The sequence below is a fragment of the Rhipicephalus microplus genome, chromosome 10 (genome assembly GCF_043290135.1).
Source record: "Rhipicephalus microplus isolate Deutch F79 chromosome 10, USDA_Rmic, whole genome shotgun sequence".
NCBI lineage: Eukaryota > Metazoa > Arthropoda > Arachnida > Ixodida > Ixodidae > Rhipicephalus > Rhipicephalus microplus.
Window position 1 is genome coordinate 23,625,399 of NC_134709.1, and position 22,841 is coordinate 23,648,239.

The following is a 22,841-nucleotide window of genomic DNA, read 5'->3' on the forward strand; positions in this document are numbered from 1 at the left end:
TACAACGAAGCATCGAACTCGCTGGCATAATCCCCCCCCCCCCCCCTTACACTGAGCTTACAGTGCCAAATTGGATCGGTCTGATTGTGCCTGTTCTCGTATTGCCATGGACGCGGTTCGCTTGCGTGAATGCTGCATCCGGCTGCCTATTCCCGACTGAAAGGAAGAAACGAACTCCCGCTACCCCCCAACACGAATATTTCGATGGCGAAATGTGCTAATTTCTCTGACAAAGGGTTGCGTCAGGCCTACTACGCAACCGATATTATTACCGCCGCGTCAGTTCTTGTTCATCTGCTAGTATGGCTCCCTTGGCGAATAACCGAGTGGTCTTATGAAGTATATGCAGTGCTAGAACGAACTTGTGTTGCTTCAAGTCGGTGCGGTTTTCTTTTTTTTTTTAATGCAGAAAGGCAACCCTAATCGTAGTACAACAAAGGCACCTACTGAAATGAGGTAAGTCATGAGGGGTGTAGCCAGAATTTTTATATTCTGCGGTGGTGGATGGGGGGAGGGGGGGGGTGTCAATTACTTCGTAACATTTGTGTGCGTGCTTGAACGTTGAATGTGTGCTAGTGTATTGCATGTACGTACTAGTACGTACTAGCGTATTTCATATGAGCATGTGTGATACAGAGAGTGCGAAGTGCCTTTGCTAACGAGCGAGTTGTCAGTAGTAGCAATCAACGTTTGTCGAAGCTCGAAATGATCGTTTTACTGCTGTTTCGCTAGCGACAAACGCACAACAGGCGTCGGGAAGGAGCGAGAACATTCGAGAGCCGGCCGGCTATGCTTCGCTTTCTTTCTTTCTTTTTTTTTTTTTTTTGAGAAGGGGGGGGGGGTGGAATTGCAGAACGCCGCCGCACGTGATGCCGCCGCGTTTCACGTTTACTACCGGCTTCCTCGAGACGGCGCGCGCGTCGCCCCTTTCCTCCCCTCACGTGTTGTGATCTGACCAATCGCGTTTTTTTTTAAATTGCTCTTTCTTCCTTCACCTCTCGCGGATTCTCGAAACTTCTCGCGCTCCTCTCGAAGCAGACGACGCTCTCATAAAAAGGGGAGTCTGCAGGCGTTGCCGGTTCAGATTTTCGTCGCTCGTCGGACGGTGTGGTTACGAACGCGCAAAAAATGGCACTGTTCCCCCTGCTCAACAACCGCGGTTCCTGGGGCCCCTCGGACTTGGTGAGGCGCTTCTTGGACGACGATTTCGGTGGCTCCTTCCTGGACGGCGAGCTTTTCGACCCGCCGTTCTACCACCAGCGCTTCTACATCCAGCCGCGACAGCCGTCCGAAGGTCGCGTCTGCCCCGCCCGCCAGCAAGGCACTTCGGTTGCCTGCACGCCCGACAAGTTCGCCATTAACGTCGACACTCGTCACTTCGCCCCCGAAGAGATCAGCGTCAAGACGCAGGACAACTGCGTCGTCATCCACGGCAAGCACGAGGAGAAGTCTGACGACCGCGGCTGCTACGTGAAGCGCGAGTTCACCCGGCGCTACGTCTTGCCGGAGGATGTCGACCCGGAGTCCGTCAAGTGCCATCTCCAGCCCAACGGACTACTGGCGCTCGAGGCTCCGCGCAAGAACGCCCCCAAGGAGCAGCCGAAGACCATCCCCATTGAAGTGAAGCACGAAGGCGGCAGTGGCGATGTCGCTAAGAAGTGAGCTTGCAAGGCCTGAAGCCTGCCCTAGTCACTTATCGTAGTGCACCAACTTTCGACGCCGTCAACTACTGCCCTTTTTTTTTTTTTTTTCGTCACGAAGTGGTTCTCCGCTGAACTTGTGTGCCTTCAACTGTTGTTTCCCTACTTGTTCAGAGGGCTGTTGTACATTTTTTGTTGTTTTGCTTTCTGGTATGTATGCTTCGTGCGTTTAATAAACACGTGAAGCGTGCTACTTTTTCCAGCAACTCGGCTTCGTTCTTTCCGTTCGTCACCCTACTGTGTCGGGCAGCTTGGGCTGCGAGTTAGGTTCATCCTTTTGCACCCGCTGCCGGCAAACGTCTCATTTCATACTTAATATAGTTGTATTACCAACAGTGGTTGCTTAGAGGAAGGTGTTGCGGTGAATTTTTTTTTTTTCGTGGTCGCGGCGGACACTTCTCGAGCAGGGTGGGGCGGGTAGGTGTCAATACGGAAACGCCCGTGTATACATCTGTGCGTCGCAAGTCAAACACAGGTAATCAAAGTACATTAATTGTTTAGTAATCTTGGTGCGTGTAACCCCAGGAGTAATTGGCAACGCTAACCGGCTGCCCAGTCAGTGCTGGTTATAACAATTTGTTTTTCACGTACTGTCATATATTTAGTTTGTCGGACGCAGCCTACCAGCCATTTCCAAAGCTGTTTCGGGCGTTCCACTAAGGCTGTCCATTGACCTAATGCTTCTGCATACGTGGTGGCTTTGCAGACGCTGCCAAACGCGCCATGTGTTGCACCGGCGTTTTCTCGGCGCATTGCATAGGCGTCGCTATGAAAGACGCTAAATATTGAACGTAACTAGCGTAATAATAGGTAGCGGTTCCTCCCCCCACCAAACCAATTTCTCCGAAGTGCTTTATCGATTTCGCTTGTACATATGCAAGCAAAAACGGTGCCATTCATGAATGGTGGCTTTTTGAATTGTTGCAAAAAACTTTTTGCTGCGACACTGGTAACGAATTGTGCGTATTACAGTAGTTTCTTTTCAGCTATTAAGTTCTGGGAGCAGTAATTGGCAACCGCAGCTAATTAAAATGTCGAATGAAGTATGATTTTCTAGTTTCCAACTTTTTATTTCTCGCCCGCAAGTGCGGTCGTTTTGGGTAGATAAATGCGACGATTCTCTAGACTACGTGCTTGTGTTGAGGCTTCTATTGCGTCGAAGTATTGCAGGATGCATCGCATCCAAGTGTAGAGAACGCATTTTAATCGTGGAAGTGATGTTGACCGAGTGTAATCCAGTGCTCAACTCGGGCGCTGATTCCGAGTCGGTTTGATTACACTGTTTTTCGTGTGCTGCAGAACTGGGGCTGACCTTGACGCTCGTGAAACGGAATCTCCCTTTACGACCACAGCGAGAGAGAGGGAAATGTGGCGAGGAGGTAGCGTACTTGCGCGTCTCGCCATTGTCTGGACTGGCTATATTTACCCCCCGTCGCCCAGCCTTCATTTGACTGTAAAGCGTTGTTTCTATGTGCCGTTCTCTGTGTACGGTGCTCGCTACATTGGATTGGCTCGTCAAAACACGTATGCTAGCTCTGCGTATATAATTAGCGATGGAAACATTGATATTCACTCTATTTTTAGGTGGTACCAGAATCGATCGGTATGCTCCACGTAGAGTGAATTATTAGCACTAAAAGGTACAGAAAAGAGGGAAATGGTCTCTTCTTATATTCAAAAACAATTCTGCGAGGTCAGTCAGGTTTAACCTTATACCGTCCCCGAGTGGACCTAGCCAGGTGACGTCTAGTTAACTCGCACCTATTGTGGACCTAATAAAGTTGTTTCATTCACTCATTCCAATATACGAAGTTGATGCTTTGTCGGGTATTAGTGCAATTGTCAGGCATCCAGTTGCCTTTTCATCACTCCTTCCCATTCAACCACTGGATAAAAGATGTACGTTTCAAATGATTATGAATAGACTTCAAACATCGAAGTTGCCACTGTTGCCGATGAGACACCTGGTAAGCGAGAAGAAACCACAACATATCCGCGCCGTGAATGATGATGAGTGGGGCGAAGCTTCGGAGGGTTTTATCAGTAAACCGTGAATCGCCTGTCCGTCCGTCTGTCTGTCTGTCTGTCTGTCTGTCTGTCTGTCTGTCTGTCCGTCCGCCCGTCTGTCTGTCCGTCCGTCCACACCTGCTGAGTGAGTCATCGAACTAGGCGATCACGTACCTAGAGATACTTTAGGAGCTTCACTCCTAAAACGTGCAATAAGAAAGCGCTGGCGGCAAAGCCACCTTGAGAAATTCCGCACCAGTCACTGTGACGTCAGAGGTTTTCGTGGATTTTTATAGGGCCTACGAACGTCCTAATCGATAAAAACGAACGGGGGCGTAGGCTATTAAGAAAGGAAGGGGGTACGTTCGAGGGTTCAACCTCCCCTCCCCCCGAAAATTTTCAATTTCGCTTGCATATATTTACACGCGCACGTACAAACGCATGCACGAACATACATATTATGGTTGACCCTCCCCCCCCCCCCTCCCGAAAAAGTTTCTGGATACGCCCCTGAAAACGAGGTACATTTCCTTGTGAGGGGGCCACAGATATAAACGAAGTTTTGGGAAATTTGGCTGAGCTATAGTTTCATCAGAATACGAAAAATACTTTGAAATCGGCGACGTCAGGGTACCGTCAACGAAGCCTTTTTCTGGGCGCCGTCATAAGCGCCTCTGGGCTCTTGTTAACATGCGTGACCACCCCCCAGAAATGCAGGGTCGAAGTAATGACGTCAGCTTTTGTGCTCCCGTGCACAAAGAGGATCCCCTTCTGCCCAGGCAGAAGGGGATCCTCCTCTCCATTAAACAATGTCTATAGATGTCTATAGTTCTCTGGTGATGTGTGCGGACATTCAGGCAAAAATTAAAACAAAATTATAGTTGCACCTTGATTTTCTTCCTTATTATTAGAACTGCGACGGTGAAGTTACTGACTTCATATTATTCAGAGTAAGAAATGATCAATCTGAACCAATTCCCCGCTTCATTTTGAAGTCTCTTTAACTTAGTCTACATGCGGCTCGCGTTTCTTCGTAGCAGCAAGGTAATTTGCTTCGTGTCTTCACTGGCATACAAATTGAGATGCGGAGAGGAATATGAGTAATCAAAGCGCCGGTTAACCGCAAATCGATTAAAAGTGAAACACACATGTCGCATCTGTCGGCATAACTGGTTTGTAAGTGAAACCGTCGGAATCTTAACTCAGTCACGCTTATGCACATGCGGCTGAATCCGGAGAAAAAAAAAAAAAGAGACGAAACCGCAATGTATGCTGACGTTAAGTATTTGGGATATTTTACAGCCCGTACAAAGGACGGCAATGGCAGGAGAAAGACATTGGTGGCGCCGAATTTTATTTTCTTGACTGCGTACAAAAAGCTAAGGGAGATGGGGTGGATTGAGACATCGACTGAAAAAAAGAAAACAGGACGTGTATTCCACCTCTTAGTCGTAATAGGTGAACGAATATATGAGGAATCCTGTTAATTTTATTCCCTCCGCAGACGGTTTTTATGGGCCCAGACGTAGGAGCTGTGCCTTGAATTTGCAAGTGCCTGCTATTTCATCTCTCCAGACGTTCTCTTGTTGGTACCTCGTCCTGCGTGGCCATGTGTTCTTCGTATACCGCCACCTGCTCTTCGACTACAGAGCCTTCTGTACGGGCTTTATGACGTTATCGTCTGGCGCGCCGGAGAGAGCAGACGACATTCGAAGCACTGCTTTGGAGCGCACCTAGCGGCGGTCATGCGCGGCGGATGCCAGCGGAGAGCATATGCACCGCCGTAGTGCGTGCTTTTGTTTCGAGCCCCTTTTTGTTGCTATTGCATCACGTTTGACGAGCACGGCGAGGCGCCCGCCATGTTACTTTTCCCTTCCCTGTTTTGATCTTGTCGCGAGTCGGCGACGAAGCCGTGCATCGTGAGCAAAAGAACAAAATGGTGCACGTAACGACGTCGGCGTATGGAAGTTACGTGAACTCTCCTCACCCTGCTTTTCTCGCACACTCCTTTTAGCCCGTGCTTTTTTGCCACTGCGCGGCGTCTCGTTCCTTTCGTTTGCTTGTTTTCGTATCGGCTGGATGCCGGTTGTACCGTGTTTCTTCGCGTACAACACACTCTCTCTCGCTCGTTTTGTGCACGGCGGAGGAGAGGTGGCTGAGATGCTCGGAGAAGCCATCGTTGAACTGCCTCGGGGACAAACTAGATGCGAGAACTTCCGACGTCAGCATTGGCTGCTATATACAGTGCCTCAGATAGTATGACGCTCTCGTTATTCCTTTCTCCATGGGTGCGTTATATGGCATCACCCCTTGGGCGTGCTTCAACGATGCAGTCGCAGATATGAAACAAATGATGATCTCGAACGAGACAACTCATGCGGCTGCGCAAGTTCGCAGATAGGCATACCAGCGGAAAAAAAATTAAAAAAAGAAATTCGTGCATGCTCAATTTTTTTCGAGATTCGTTCTAGTAAATAAATGAAGGAAAAACATTGAATTCAACTGCGAATGATACCATGACGTGGTCTCAACAACAGCACCGTAATTTTTTAACTATGTTTCGTAATTTAGTTACTTGCCTAGTGTATATTAGTTAATTAATATGAAACGTATGCCTGACCGCAAACCATAAGGACAGAGAAGCGCCAGAAACGCATTTCCAGATGGGTCAAACAATCCTTGAAACATTAGGGGGAAAAAAAAAAAGTCTGTGTCGAGTTGTATGGAACAATCCTCGGCGTTTGATACGCTGTCGCGAGTTCTTTCTACGAACGTTTGCAATGCAAGTGCTATTACATAAATAGATCACACCACCGGCTTGGCAGCGATCGAGAGAGCAACGCATGGTAACATTGTACCATTTTGTTTGTCAACAGTCACTGTAGCAACGGTGAATAGAGGCGAATACGAGGGACTTGGCAGCAGCCGCATATTCTTTTTTTTCTGCAAGGTAAATTTTTTTTTCTGCAATGGGCGGGGTAGGGGGTTGTCACTGAGACGGGAGCTTGTTTTATGCGGGAAACACAAGAATACGCTTATGTCAACACGAATTATATCAAAAAATTCGGAATTTTCACACGCCAGAACTGCCCACTGTACAAGGACGTAGGTAGAAATTTAGAAATTTTTTTTGTGGGGAAGGGGCACTACCTTGATTTCGGGAGGGGGGGGTGGCAACTTTTTTGGAATGGCAATTTTTTCGTTCTCTATTCGGCAAGCCATGGCGCGAAAAAGAGAAACGGGGGGGGGGGGGGAGGGAAGGGGGCAAGGGCCCGTCGTGTCAACCCTTGGTGACGCTGCTGCCGCTGTACAATTAATTACACACTGCCGGCGAATTTATTCAACGGGCCTACTCCGCCTTCATCGATATACAGCGCCGCACTGGCCTAGGGAATCAAAACCACGTCCTGTCGTTTATCGCTACGCAACAACATTAGCCTCTCAAGGACTGCAAACGTGAATGCACGCACTTTTTTTTTCTGCATCTCATCCGTCTGCACTACGGTCGTTAGCTTCCCGACGACTCGGTCCTGGACGTCGCGATAAAACCTACAGAAGCGTCGCGCCAGGAGACGTGCATACGTAATAAAAACAAACAAAACGACGGAACAGCGTCGTTATCCCGTCAATATATTTAGCGCCCTCCGTCATACCAACATCCGGCGCTAAACTGCCGTTAAGATGGGGGAGGGGGGAGTCATCGTCCTTTTGTGGGCGCATCGTTGTACACCTCAACTATCTTATCAGACGGCGGGCTTGTTTACCGACCCCCAAAAGGGACGTTGCTATTTGCACTCGATGTTCCAGTTGCCTGCTTGCAACAAGTATCCACAGGGAACAGACGGTGGCAGCTGTGACGAGCGCGACGTAAAAATAGCGCCAAGGACGCCCCCCGCCGTCAAAACAAACAAACAAACACAAAAAAAAAACAGCAAGAGCGACGCACCGCGAGCAACGAGCGAGTCGTCTGCTCGCGGTATGCGGGGGGGGGGGGGGGGGGGGGGACTGCGCTGAAGTGCGCATGCGCGCAGGTGTGTAAAGGAAACGTCGCGAACGAGAAACTCGACGCATTCTGGATTTTCGCGGTCGTCCGGAAAATCAGCGAGAAGCTCGTCACGGTCTCGACGTTGCTATGCGCGGTTTACTGTCTTCCTTGTTGTTGCTGTTCGCACATGACGTGTATTTTTCACCTACAGAGAAGCAAAGGAAAAAAAAAAAGCATCTTGTAGAGAGAGACGGTGTTAGAGTGGCATATCAGCTCTTACATAAAAGTTATTCGGCGCGTGCTATAACGAGAAACTGTCAAGAGCGTAAAGCATGACAAAGACATCAAGCATGATTAAAAAAAAGGAAGAAGAAGAAAACGTGGTGATAAATAAACGTACTTATAAAGCCACCAGTCGAAACTGGTACATTCTAGACGAACAATTTATTCATCCCTCCTCCCCCCTCCAAAAACAAAACAAAAAAAACCTCCTGACGCCCGCTTTGAAGAAAAAAAAAACACTAACCCATTCATGTGTGCCCCCCTCTCTCACAAACAGATGCTCGCCCTCCCCTCTCAAAATTTAAATTATAGATTAGACCATGTCTTCACCGAAATAACATCAAAGAAAAATTTAACGGAGCAAGTACAAATATATCCAGAGTTTAGCCATATTTAATATTTGAATATACATGAAAAAAAAAATAACTATGGGAAGGTAGGCTACGTTGGAGCCGGCTATCCCAACATCATGGTAGCAATACACAACATTTCATAGGCTACAACATCAAGAAGAACAATAACAACAATAGTTTCAAGCCGCGAGGAAACAATTTCCATCTGATCTATAGCCTACATCGGAGTAATTGGTCGTTGAAAAAACTAGCACGAAAAAACAGCGACAACAAGGATAATAAAGAAAGGACCCAGGAAAGGACGTATAAACGTTTGTTTTCATTTCCTCTGCCCACAGTTCACTTATAGCGCTATTTCACCTCCTCACTAAAGCTTACGTAATGGTTAAGCGTTGGTGGTGTCTTGTATGAGTCTTTGTATAAGTTGCTTCGAGCATCCTTTATTTCATGATCACTAACCTTTGTCGAGGAGTCCCATTAGGCATACCTGTAAAACTTGGTTTTATCGATCATCCGCACTGTACTGCTCCTATCGACGTTAATGCGACCGTCTTGTATGAAAGCGTTACTTGTGTGACCGAGATCAATGTTAGGTAAATATTTATTGAAGCAGCTTAGCGTTGAAATGAGATATCTACTCTTTCAAGGCACTCCGCGTTAACAGAGAACGCATGGCGCTGCGAATGCTGTCGCCAGCGCCGGGATGGTAATCCGCTTTTGCCTTTTTCGAACGCCGCTTTTCGCAAAGGTCAACGTTATTGGCTAACTGCGCCTGTTTCGAGCGTTCCGCTGGTATATTTGGCTCCGTGTGCCGTTGACGTTCACACAAAAACAGGGTAAACACAAAAGTACACCGCTGCGCGGACCTTCCCGAACTTTCCAGACGAGCAGTCGTCGCCGTTCCGGTTCAAATTTGTAGCAGACGACGCAAACAGCGGCACGTGGTGCGATCTAGCCAATCCGACGTCACGTCTGCATTCGCGTCAAACAAAAACGTGCAACAGACGACACAAAAAAAAAAAACGCATGCGTCAATATTGGCACGTGACGCACGCCGACCAATCCGCTGTCGCGCTAACGTCCCGGATGTTTCGAGAACTTTTGCGCAGCAGACGACGCAGGGGTATAAAAAGCAGACGACGCAGCGCGGTGCGCTATATTTTTCGAAGCTCAACGGCGTCTCCGGCGACGAATACTGTTCGTCAGCTGCGTTTGCTCCTTGTAAACGGCAGAAATGGCTCTGTTCCCGCTGCTCTACCGAGACTCCTGGGGCCCATCGGAGCTGGCGCGTCGCTTATTCAACGACGACTTCGGCAAAATCCTGCTTGACGGTGAGTTGTTCGAACCGCCATTCTTCCACCAGCGGTTCTACGTGGTTCCTTCGAACCGCGGGAGTTCGGACGCGAGCCAGACGTCGGCCCAACAGGGTTCGGCGGTCGCCTGCACACTGGACAAGTTCGCCATCAACGTCGACACCCGGCACTTCGCCCCCGAAGAGATCACCGTCAAGACTCGGGACAACTGCGTCGTGATCCACGGCAAGCACGAAGAGAAGTCTGACGACCGCGGCTGCTACATCAAGCGCGAGTTCACCCGACGCTACGTGCTGCCCGAAGACGTCGACCCCGAGACGGTCAAGTGCCAGCTCAATCCGTCGGGCTACCTTTCCCTCGAAGCTCCGCGCAAGAACGGACCCAAGAAAGTGGAGGACGCCAACAAGCCCACCCCGATCGAAGTCAGCCATGAATCCAGCGCGGGTGGGGACAAGAAGTCGGCGTGAAAATGAAGAAACTTCCTCGATTCGAGTCGTTTCCTTGGGTGCGTTTCCTTCCACGCGTGTCACGAACGTTAATGCGGAGGTGGCGCCATCTGTGAGAGAATCTGGCAGCTCGTTTTCACCACTTTTCTCAGATTTTCGCCAAAGGAGGAACGGAACTTTATGTGCTGATCAAATTCGACGTGCGGGGGATACACGAGTGGTTGCATGGATCTTTAGCATCATGCTAGTGCATGCTTAACCATACATATGACTTATATTTTCTAAGAACGAAAGAAGATGCGAGCATGCAGGCCGGTGTTCGCACTCAAAACAGCACGTGTGATATAGCTAAAGTGTCTGTTGTCTTCCGAAGCTTGTTACTTGTTATGGTTCAATTAATACGTACTTGTGTTGTTCCTAATAAAGTTAATTCTCAAAGTTATCTGTTGCCTTCGAGTTGTGCATAAACTTTTCGGCACCGACGCTAGCGTTGAAAACGAGTGCGCGTTTGCCAAAATCGAACTGACTACGTCGTCAGAAATGAATAAAGTTAGCCTGTGCTTAATTAATTATAGGTGAGTGTGCACGCATCGAAGTATTAATACTAGGAATTATAATTGGTCAGCTCTTAGGAAAATCGGCACGCAAGCAAAAAAGAGAAAAAAAGAGAAATAGGAGGCGTAGGTTAGATCTTATAAGGTGTCGATATAACAAAGAGAAAATAAAAAAATAGAAGAACAAGGCTTACGCTCAGAAAAAATAAATAAATAGATACGAACTCTCTTAATAGCACACTTTGTACACAAATACATGGCCTCAGAGATTGCTTCTGCTTAGGAACTATTGCTAAATTTTAATGAAAGTTTTCTAGCTCCAGGAATTGCTCATGCGTGGAGAAGGATAATGACCTACATATTTTTATTAATTTATTCATTGAATGATTGCGTCAAATACAGCTGCATTTTCGTATCGCAGGGAAGTTAAAAAAAATAAAAATGAAATAGTTTGTGACAGCACATAACATTGCAATCACCTACATTTAATTTAAATTTTAGCTTTTAATTTTAAGGTGATTATGTTTTAACCAAAGGATTTCATCATCAACATGCGTGGCCGTTAGGGGTTAAGAAGAATGTAGCCTTCAAGATTGAATGTTAATCATTCGTGACAACAATAATAAATGCGCATTTTCAAAACTTGCGACAATTGTAGATATAATATTTAAAAAAAAAACATTGATTACATTGCTAACTTGAAGCATTCTATGTGACATTACCATTACACTTTTTTGTTAGGCTTATTTACACGTCTTACCGCAATGCTACTTCTTGTGTTTTTAAATGTAGTTTTTTTAGGGCTCAGGTGTAACGTTAACAAAAATGTAACGTACTTTAGAATTCAATTGTTTGACATTTGTTGCTATCATCATCGTCATCTATGACTGTTGTTCTTCGCGCCATTTTTCGAGCGTTTTCCAGTTGCGCAAGTGTTCGCTGGTTTCGTCTCTTGGGCTTCCACTTTCCTTCCTCCGTGCGCCTTAATTAGATTTGACAGATATTCGCTCTTACCTGCATCATTTTGTATGTGACCTATAGGTAAGTTTCCTTTTTCATTATCGTTTATCAGAGCCGCTTTTAATCGCGCCAACGAAGTTTCGTGCCTGTATCGGCGTCCCAAGTAGCGCCTGCGCCTTAAAAGTGACATCGACAAACCAAGAAACAGAGAACGTCTGTCAGGCGTAATTACCTTGAAAACGTCGGTTAGTTGTTGCGTTAACGGTCGATAAGCATGGCGTAGCTGTCGGTGTACGTTTTAGATTGATTTCGGCCAGATTCTGAATCGAGCCGCGGACAACTCAAAGGTTAATCGCACCACGCACAGAAACTAAACGATTACACGTGGTTTTGTTTCATGCATTCATTTATCCTCATGCAGGGTTGTATGCGGAAGTGTTTTTCGGGGAAAGGGAGGGGGGGGCACATCCTTAATATCAAGCGGAGGCCAGGCAGGTGAATGGTCATTTTTCACTGTGTATGCATGGCGAATAAAAATGTCGGCGTAGGGGGTTGCTAGGGCCCGGAGAGCCATTTCTTGGCTACGCCTCTGTGCGCATGCCGTTCGTGAGGTTTGAAATCATTGTTTTCTTGTGGTGATAACGCGATAACACGAGAACATACAGTTTGCTTGTGCATGCATCACTGTTGTTGTGAACACACAATTTAATGGCTCTAAGAAGAACTTATGGCATGAAATGTGCGCGCTAGCCCAGATTTGTTCATTTATTGAAATGTATGATTTCAATAAATGCCCCTTCAACACCCAAGCAAAGAAAATTGTAAACACTAAATGGGTAACACAATCATATGCAAATAAATGAACTCGTATTCATAATGAACTTGGTATTCCAAGATGAACAAGAGCAAAGTTCAAATGTGAATTTCAGATGTGTCTATACATGCAGATATTATGAAGCAACTGTGTTGACTGATGCTGTTCCGTTGAAACATGCAACAGTTGTCTCTGCTTAGAGATAGCAACTTGGACGCAAACTATAAAAAAAAAGTCTGTTTGAAATGACACTATTTCTAGGCTATGTACACATACCTTTGAGGATTATTATCGCACACAGCCATAAACTTCAGCAGGAACAGCAGAGAAGGAAGAACTTGGCAGGCAGAGCAACAATTTGTTGTTGTTGTTGTTTTTTTTTGCCATGTCTTGAAATGTTTGGCATCACACTGCAGTGCACACAAACCAGACCATCGCGTAAGTTGGCCTCAGAGGTACAGCCGTTCGTTTTCAAACCTGGACGCACTTGCGTCCACTGCCCGGCCGATAAAGCTGCATAATGGAGCACAGCGGTGAAATGGACGAGAATATACGCATGTGCCTGATGAACAGGTCTGTGCCGCTGACTTCGGCTAGGCTGTTCCGGGAAACCGTATACTGGGACGCCAGGGATCGGGGTTAATTGACTCAATGGTCGATGCTTCTGCGTTCAGGTTAAAAACCCTGGGTGGTTGTATAGTGGTTACAATGCTTGGTTGCTGACACTAAGTTCTTGGGTTTGATTGCAGCTGTAGTGGTCGCATTTTGATAGAGTCTCATGTACTGTGTGTTGTCAGTGCACATCAAAAAGCGCCAGTCTTGTAAAAATTTCTGGTGTCCTCTACCACCGTGTGTCTCGAAATTATTACCGTGATTTTAGTACCTAAAACTCCAGATGTTACATGAAACCATTACACAAATTTGTATTTTTGACACCAGCTGTTTACTTCGTTTATTTCGTTCCTGTGCATGGTATTTGAGTTACACGCTGCTGTCTCCGATACTTCTGTCTCTTTTTAGCTTAAAAATTGAAGAAACAGAACAATAACCAAATGCATTTAAACCTAGTTGCAAGATTTGCCTCTTGATGCATCACATATGGGCAACCTGTCATCATGACTTTACTACACCTTGACGGGACTGACAACAAATTTTTGTGGTGCCGTTTTTTCGTGTGTGTGTGTGTGTGTGTGGAATGGAAATCTTACCAGTAAGTGAGTCTAACTACGGTATGGCAATGTGGGGAATGCCGCCAAACATTTGTAATCTGAATTTTTCAATCTACAACGAATATGAAGTCGTATACTCGCATGCGCAAACAGTGAGCATGAGAGTGGTTCGTGCTCGAACATAGTGGTTTACTGCGCATGCATGCACTCGGCGTGCATTCGCCCCAGCTCGACTTGGTCCTCTGGTGGCCGCGATGGCAGTGCTGCTTCTCACTGTGCGATTCCTTCTACGTCGTAAGTAGTGGAGAATCGAGCGGGGCTGGATAATAATATACATTGTCTAATTTGGAGGAATGGCACGCAAGACAGCCTCAGGCTATGCAACTACTCCCAGGAAAGTGATCGACTCCATATTTCATGATCCATCTTAAATTCTCTTCCTCTAGGCTATGCCACATGACGACTTTTGTTCCTTATAAGTACAATTTAAAAATATAAATCCTACTCACAATGGAAAAAAAGTGCTGAAATCAGTGACTATATTTCACGGTCTTTTCATTTCTACTAGGATCTGATCACACCTTCTCGCCAGTTGTCGGTCCTTTAATGAAAATTGTCCTTCATTGGGTTGCATTTTTTGTGTCTGCTTGGGCTAGGGTTACCTCCAAGGATGCCACATCGATCACTTATGCCTCATCGTGGCCCTGCAGAACGAGGCTGTGCTGGACATGGTGCGCTGTAAGTTACCTTTGTCGCCATCAGCCCGACCAGGCCCACTTCTGGGCAAAGGCTTCATCGCCGTTTCTTCAATCAACTCAATCCTGTGCTTGAGGAAGCCACATTCCCCCTGCAATCTTCTTGATTCCGTCTGCCCACATAATTTCCTGCCTTCCCCTCACACGCTGGTCTTCTTTTGGAATCTTTGACGTTGCTCGTAATTTTCAACAGTTGCCTTACCTCCGTGTGACATGTCTTGCCCATGCCCTTAACTTCCTCTTGCTTTCAGGTAAGATGACCCTAAAGGTACACTGAAGAGAAACAGCGACTTGATTTAGATTGAAAAAATTGCACTCTGAGAACTCTTAGGGTCCAAGGTTTTAAATTCATAAGTTTAATATTAGCTGAGAAAATAAAGGTTGAAGTTTCATCGTTAACTTTCGCATCGAAATCTTTGCCCGCGACTTCAAAAAATTCAACATGTATTTCTTGTATTTCCGCGACATTGGCACGATATAATTTTCTGAAACTTGGTCTATGGCACCAACACATGACAGTGTACTCAAGTTTTACCGAATATAAGCTATGTAGGACACAGTAGACGCCTTCAAAATTTATGACGTCGTGGTATTTGGTGCGAGAATCTCGAGGTGGCGTCTCCACTCATTTTGTTTTTCTGCGTTTTCTCGCTTACTAAGCGCGAAGGCACCTAGAAGAAAGACGCAAATTTTCTCACTTGCCGAGCATTGGTTACGGCTTTCGGGGTTGTGAAATTGTGCTTTACTAATGTGCAAAAAATCGCGTTGCTCTTTAGTGTCCTTCTAACACTCATTTTTCCCTGGCCCACTTTGCTCTCTTCTTTAGACACATACTTACGATAACCAACAGACAATGCAACCAAGGAAAGTTTAAGGGATGTTATGTGTACTAATTGTAGTATAAATGTGAAGAACTTAAAGTGGACAAAAACACAACTCGTCACTGGCAGGGACCGATCGTACAACATTCAACTAATGTGCCCGATGCTCTACCAAGTGAGCTGCAGTGGTGGTTGTCCAACTGTCCACTTCACCAGGTATATCTGTGTATTTAAATCTGGGAGTGTTAGCACTAGTCGTCAGAATGACGCTGAAAGGAAATTATTTTGACTCTATTTCAGAAATCCAAAGAGGGCTGTGATGAAAGAACTCAACAATTTTGAGTGAAATACGTTCCAGACATGAATCCAAAAACTGTACAGATATGCAATTGCTTGTGTTTGACAAGGAGGGTCATGTATTGAAGGTTAAGAGCCAATCAGGTCAATTATCTTCTAAATTATTATTTTGGTGACAGGAGTCTCAAAATTTTGCACACACACTGTGTAGTTTTGTTGACTAGTGGCTAACGTAGAGGTAGATAGATACATTGAGGTTTGAGTGAATTGAACCTCCTGCATAAATGCTTCTTTGCTGCCTACTGTTGAATTCTATCACTTTGCTGAAGGCGTTGACATGTTCGACGAGTGCTTCAACGCACCACTTTTCGTGAGCCAGGTCAAAAATATAATTCTTTATTGCTCGAAGTGAACCTAATTGAACTAAAAAATTTCCCCATATTTGTCGCTTCAGATTCAATCCTATCACGCAGGGACAGGACATGAATGACTTCAAGATAAATAGATATGCAATTATAATTTAATTAATATATGTTATTATAAAACTGGTAATAAACATATTGTGGCATTATTTTTTACTTCAGTAGAGTGACAAGTGCTTGAAATAATGCGTAAATTTGATGCATTTACAGGCAGTCTTTCATAGGTGGCATCTGAAAGGGTTGACCTTCCTAAATACGGGGTTTCGCTGAAGTCAATGTTTTGATGAGCGGTCGAGTCTTCTTTAATGCAGCAAGTTGCCTCGAACAATACAGGACCAAATGTCAAAATGTTAGCTACAGTGACTTGTGTTCAAGAACATTCATGTGTTAGGAGTGCCGTGCTAAGAGTATCCGTGCAGAAATGCACACAATTAAGGCAGTTGGAATGAATGTTATCTGGGAACCCAGAAAACTCTAGTAGAGCTGCGCTCAAATATTGCGTTAGGCAATATCGTAATTGCTGACAATCATCTTTTTTGTATTCTGAGAACGAACTTGGCAATCCACAACTTGTGCAGGGAACCAGGTGGGGTGGAGCACCTACTCCGGCCGCCTCGACAAAAAACCTTCCTTTCGGTGGAGACAGGAACCACCGTTGCTTCAATGACCACTGACTGCGATGCACCAAGGATGAGCCAATAATGGCATCCCCTGTGGGCCCGTCTGACTTTTCGCGACTGGCCAAGTTGAGTTTGGCCCGTCGGGGAAACTCCAGCAATGATTTAAATGGTGAGAGACATTTCCATTGTTGTAGGAACGTTGCCTTTATAGACAGTAATGCGTGCTGCACTTTAGTCCTTTCATGTCTGTTGCGTCACAGCATTTCTTATGCTGGCTTTCGTGGATGTGTTCTGCGTTATGCTACCGTAGATAAAATGGGTGTTTTTCATAAGTTGCACTAAATATTTTTTTGGCTGAAGGAACTACTGCACTAAATATTTTGTGGAATACATGAACAAAAGCAGAATGAATTAACTTTCAATTCATACAAGTTTTATTAACAAAGTATATATTATGCGAGCAATATAAATATCTGAATTCAAGACTGCTGGACAAAATTTAACTGTTTGTGCATATCTACTTGCTTCTGTCTCCTAAGAAAATATATAACGGATATTATGAGCTATACGAAATGTGCTGCTGTGTATTAAGCACCGTCTGAAAAATTCATATTTTCTTATTGTACAAAACTTCCCGGACAAGAATTCTACTGAGAGCACTACAACGTGCGTGTCGTGCAGCAAAACAGTCCCTCAATGCATATCATGGCGAAGCGTTGCAATACTTGTAAAAAACTCTTGTTTTCTGCTTGGTTTTCTAGTCTTGCATTTATTACAGCTTCGATAGGTTTCCATCTTGGCAGGCTGGTGTAAATACGCAAACTGAGATTGCCTGAAGCAGGAAACAAAGCTGACCGATTTCCTGGGCTGCTTTGCATCGTTGTTGCTCACAGAGTCCAAGTCCTACTAAAGAACAGCATGCTCGGACTTACTGCAGGTGGTTTAATTAACAAAATTGGCTGCAAACACACCGGATTGCCAATATCGGTGATCTTTCGAAGCATGTGTATGCACCACATTCGGCAACGGCCATGTTTGCTTTCCACCTAAACGATCACGTAACTTCAGAACGGGTTCACAAGTTTGGCTTTGGTGTTTACGGGTGCATTCTCAACCCTCCACTTCAAATTTCGCACTGTAAATACTGAGAATGCGTGCCCACTGGGAGGTGATGCCACCTTGTAGGACTTGCGAGAAGCATTAGAAATGATTGTGTTATCTTCTTGTGGAGATCAGCAGAATTTATTTGCAGCATCAGCGCGTCACACGGTCTGTGGCAACACCAATGAGAAATGTCCTTTCGCTGTTTTGCTTTTGCCGCATGAACGCATCGGAGGTCCGCGAAACTTCATTTTAATCTTTAACGGTACTTTCTTGCAGGGGCAGTGGAGGGTCATTTACATATTTATTGGCGGTGCTCTCAAATTGCTCATCACCAACACTTGTGAGGTATTCTCGTTGTCGTTGAGTACAAAGTTTACTCTGCCCTTTGCAGCCATACGTAGAAAATATGCTGTTTGTTTGTGAACCCACTTCGTCGCTGCTAGATGAAAAAAGAGACGTATTACTTGTGTAGATGGCCACGAGGCGCTGTGCGTAGACCCATGTTTCATAGCATAATACGTCCTAAAATACTACAGAATGTTATGCGGTTCTGAGTATCGCTGAAACAAAACAATCACTCATTTCTTTTTGTTCAATATGTTCCTTATTTTATACATTTTATACATTCAAAAACTGTAATAAAGTAATTTGACCACCCGTGAAAAAAGGCGCCTTTTATGCACGGGTAATTACTCTGTATGCTTCAAGTCCAGTGCCGTGCTCCAAGTGTGGGTAGGGTCAAACTGCAAAGCAATAAACGCTTGCATCTCATGACTGTGCCTGCGGAGACGCCAACCTTGTAGCTTGCAGTTATAATGGGAGGAACCGACAGCATTGCAAGAACAAATGATGAGTTTATTACAGAACACACAGGTATATATAGGCCGCACAGCAATGCCCATACTGGATGCCCAGGTGATATGTGACGTCACGCCACAACACACCTTCCCCCACCGATTACTTTAGAAAGTCACTCGACTGGTACCTGTACGGGCCACGTCGCTCACGTTCACTATGCCGCAGGTTTGCACGCTCGGCTGCCGATGGTGCACCTGGAACGCCAGGAGGGTCCGACGACCCGGAGGCAACAGTTCCGGCCGTGGGTGATGTAGTTGTTGGCAGGGGAACTGTGGCAGATTCTGTCGTGCGTTTATCTTTGAGAGGCAACCCGATCGCAGGCCTACACGGCCTGGGAACCATCGGAGGGGTGGCGTCTTGCGAGGTTTGAACTGGTTGCACTGGCGTACCGCTTGCGGAATACGGGGTTGCGTAGCGGGCTTTGATGTGGTCAGCGTGCGTAAATCGCAGCACCTGCGATACTTTCACCAGATAGGTTACGGGACTAACAACCTGTGTCACGACACCGTCTCGCCTCGCACCGTCTTCACCCACGCAGCATCCCCCACAGCAAAACATTTAGAAACCCCACGTTACGTGTCATTTCGCAGTTTGGTACGTTGCTGCTGCTCACGCATCGAGAGCTTAAAATCTGGCTTTAGCAACGAAAGCTTTACCCTTAGCCGTCTTTTCAAAAATAGTTCTGCCGGGGTCTGGCCAGTGGTATTCTGGGGAGTTTTTCTGTAGGTCATTAGATAGCTGTCCGAACATTCCAATAATGTGTGTTTCTGGTCGCTAACCTTGTCCTGTAAGACATGCTTTGACAGGGCTTGTTTGGTCGTCTGAACCAGACGTTCGGCCGCTCCGTTAGAGGCCGCGTGGTACAATGGTGTCTTGACGTACCTTACCCCGTTCAGTCTCAAAAAAAGCCCCGAATTCTTCTGAAATGAATTGGGGACCGTTATCACTTACCAGTACCTCTGACAGACCATACGCGGCAAACACGCTACGTACCCCGCAGGGGCGCCTGCGCAAGTAGGTGTTTGGTGCGTAGCGAGACCCCGGACCCGAGCTAACGGGGGAGTTTCTACTCCCTCCCACGCCTAGCGGTGCGTGGCTTTGGCGTGTCCGGGGAAAAGGGGATTCTGGGGGTTGAGCCGATGCTGGGTGACTGGACCTTTAAGGCCCTCCGGAAGAGGCAGCACACCCCTTTGGCCCCGGCTTCACGTAGACGGCATCTCTGGGCTGACCCATTCAGGGGAAATCGGTAGTCGCCTTTTCCTATTTCTCTCTCTCTCTACATCTTAGTCTTTTCTCCTCTTTAAATCTATCCTGTCTTCTTCTCTCTTCCATTTACTTCCGATTTTTCCTGGCGGCAAGGGTTAACCTTGTGTATGTGCTCTGTCTTGGGCACAATATATTTGGTTATAGCGGCTGTGTACAGCTGACGTTGACATGCCTCATATAAATTTAGTACCTTTCACGTCCCCGTGTAGGGCTCCATGGTGGGCGGCTGGCATGGCTGCCAAACTCATATTTATTTTATGGCTTTTACTTCTCTCCCTTCGTTGCACGATCGTCCTCTCTCAAAGAAAGGCCGCACCGAAGACATCTGTAACTATTTCAGAAAACTGAAAGAAACCTTTCCCCGCTACCATGTGATCCACTGTGAAACTGCTGAAAAGAACGCCAGAACAATCTCGCCTTTTGTTGTCTCCAAATGCCTCACCACTACACTTGGCCCAGGGTTACCAGGCTAGAAGAATGGCCAGTGGGGATCTCCGCCTCGAGGTAAAAAGTCAGACCCAGTATGAAAACCTCTCGACACTAGAATCGTTTGGAAACATTTCTATCTTAACTACACCACACCGCTCACTCAACACTTCCCGAGGCGTTGTATCTGATTAAGACTTGCTTGGCCTGACTGAAGGTGAGCTCCTCGAGGGCTGGAAGGACCAGCAGGTGACACAAGTACAAAAAATCAAAATTAGGCGTGATAAAAAGGAAGTCCCAACAAAACATATAATTGTGACATTTTGCACCAGTATCCTGCCTGAACATCTCGAAACAAGATACTTGAAGTTGAATGTGCGACCCTACATTCCCAACCCACGACGTTGCTTCAAATGCCAGCTTTTTGGTCACGGCTATCAGAGTTGCTGCGTCCAACTCACCTGCGGAAAGTGTGCCATCACAGGACACGCCACAGACGATTGTAAGCTGGAGGATGGGGCCTACTGCGCAAACTACGATGGTGCCCATCCCGCATACTCCCGAACCTGTCCAACATGGAAAAAAGAAAAAAGAAATCGTTACAATCAAAATCACACAAAACATAACTTTTTGAGAAGCCCGACAACAAGTATCTGGTTTTTTCACTAACAAACCATCGTCCGCCGATGTAGTGCAACAGGGGGCAGCACTGCAACGGCCTGCGACAACTGCCCATGCCAGGCACAGTGTGCCCTGGCAATTGCCAATGTCCCCCCCCCCCCCCCCCCCACGGTCGGAACAGCCAAAGCTGCCCTGCTGCTCGTCCCCGCAGCCACACCAGCGGCTGCTGCAAGCTCTTGCAGCAGCCAGGGTAACCCAGCAGCAAAGGAGGTCCCCTCGACCTCTGGCCCCATGGACGAAAAGTTACGCCTCCCGAGGTGGAGGAGACCCCAGGGTCGGCAGATATAAAAGCCTCTGCTCACCAGGCGAGGCCTCAAGCTCCAAACACCAGCTCGCAAATGCGGGCACGCAGCGCCTCTGAGGAGGCTATGGACACCACGGTACCCCTGGTGCCAAAAGATTGAGGTAGCTCTCTGGAGCGCGCCAAGAGAAATAAAAAGCCGGTAACGGGGCCCGATGATGGCCCTGTTACCTGAGTATTAACGTTCAGCTTAAAAAGCAGACACACCCATTTTGTACACACAGCACTACTTTACTTCCAATATGGAAACACAAATTATACATTGGAACGTCAGAGGACTGCTTAAAAATCTTGACGACGTCCAAGAGCTCTTACACAAACACTCACCAAAAGTGTTGTGTGTACAGGAAACACCTGAAATCCTCCAATACAAATTTTCTACGTGATTACGTCATATTCAGAAAGGACCGAGATGATGCTGTGGCGTCATCTGGTGGCGTGGCTGTAATGGTTAATCAAGGAGTAGCGTGTACACACTACTACTGCAGACATCCCTTCAGGTGGTGGCTGTCCGAGCAGTACTTCTAAATAACTCGTCACCGTCTGTTCTCTGTACATACCTCCGCACATACCTCCGCACCACCGTCTTAAAAGACGTGAATTCCAGTCTTTAGTAGACGAACTACCTGAACCTTATCTGCTCCTTGGGGACTTAAATGCACATAGCGCTCTGTGGGGCGATTCTCGCTGTGATGCACGAGGTCGTCTCATTGAACAATTTCTCTTCTCTTCCGGTGCCTGTTTGTTGAATAGGAAAGAGCCAACATACTATAATGTCGCCAACAAAACTTACTCGTCTATAGACCTCAGCAGCATCGTATCACCTTCACTTCTACCCCTACTGAAATGGAAAGTCATAAACAATCCATATGGAAGTGACCATTTTCCTGTAGTGTTGAGTTCAACAACAACATATGAATGTTCTCCACATGTTCCCAAATGGCTGATAAACAAAGCAGACTGGGAACAGTTTCACAACACTACTCGTTTAGGTTGGACTGACATATGTAGGTTAAGCATAGATGAAGCTGTGCAGTACTTCACAGCTTTTCTTACTGACGCAGTGGCCAAGTGCATACCGCAAACATCTGGAATGCCTGGCAAGCGACGTGTCCCATGGTGGAACACTGAGTGTCGGAATGCGCGAAAGGAGCAGAACAGGGCATGGAGGTTGCTTCAGAACTCACCGACAGCCAAAAATCTTGACAGCTAAGAATATAAAGTCTCAAGGCAGGAGAATGTGTCGGCAGGCCAGAAGAGAAAGCTGGCACAAGTTTTTATCGGGGATAAATTCATATACCCAAGAGGCTAAAGTCTGGAACATGGTTGGTAGGGTAGCAGGAAGACAAGTACACTCAATCCCACTCGTAAACACACAGGGTGACAGCCTGGAAGATCAGGTGAATTTCCTTGTTGCACACTACGAGCAGGTGTCTAGCTCGTCACACTATACTGAAGCTTTCCAAAAATATAAAGCATGGATAGAAAAGCAGAAACTAGAATACAAGTGCACAAATTACGAGGCATACAACCAACCTTTCAACTTAGCTGAGCTACAAACATCACTAAATTCCTGCAGTAATTCTGCCCCAGGCTACGACCGTGTCACGTATGAAATGTTGAAAAACCTGCTGCTCAAAACACGAAAAACTTTACTCTCCCTATACAATGCTATCTGGCTTTCTGGTCTGGCACCATCCCTGCTTC

The 22,841-nt window shown here is 46.4% G+C and overlaps 3 protein-coding genes across 6 annotated transcripts in view; all 3 read left to right on the top strand.

Annotated features, from left to right (window-relative positions):
* Positions 1–22,841, top strand: part of LOC142774633 (uncharacterized) — a 133,231-nt gene that overhangs the window by 46,612 nt on the left and 63,778 nt on the right. For 2 of the 4 annotated variants that reach the window (XM_075875225.1, XM_075875224.1), the window contains exons 9-10: positions 14,240–14,321; positions 16,457–16,667. In XM_075875225.1, the coding sequence (XP_075731340.1) occupies positions 14,240–14,321; positions 16,457–16,545 (171 nt within the window). In that variant the 3' untranslated portion in view covers positions 16,546–16,667. The remainder of the gene's footprint in view (positions 1–14,239; positions 14,322–16,456; positions 16,668–22,841) is intronic. The other 2 variants (XM_075875227.1, XM_075875226.1) reach the window with 1 other exon arrangement.
* LOC119185154 (alpha-crystallin A chain) lies at positions 1,049–1,906 on the top strand. Its single transcript, XM_037434261.2, has one exon. The coding sequence runs from the start codon at positions 1,129–1,131 to the stop codon at positions 1,660–1,662; it is 534 nt and encodes a 177-aa protein (XP_037290158.2). The 5' UTR covers positions 1,049–1,128; the 3' UTR covers positions 1,663–1,906.
* LOC142774634 (alpha-crystallin A chain-like) lies at positions 9,331–10,528 on the top strand. Its single transcript, XM_075875228.1, has one exon. The coding sequence runs from the start codon at positions 9,562–9,564 to the stop codon at positions 10,105–10,107; it is 546 nt and encodes a 181-aa protein (XP_075731343.1). The 5' UTR covers positions 9,331–9,561; the 3' UTR covers positions 10,108–10,528.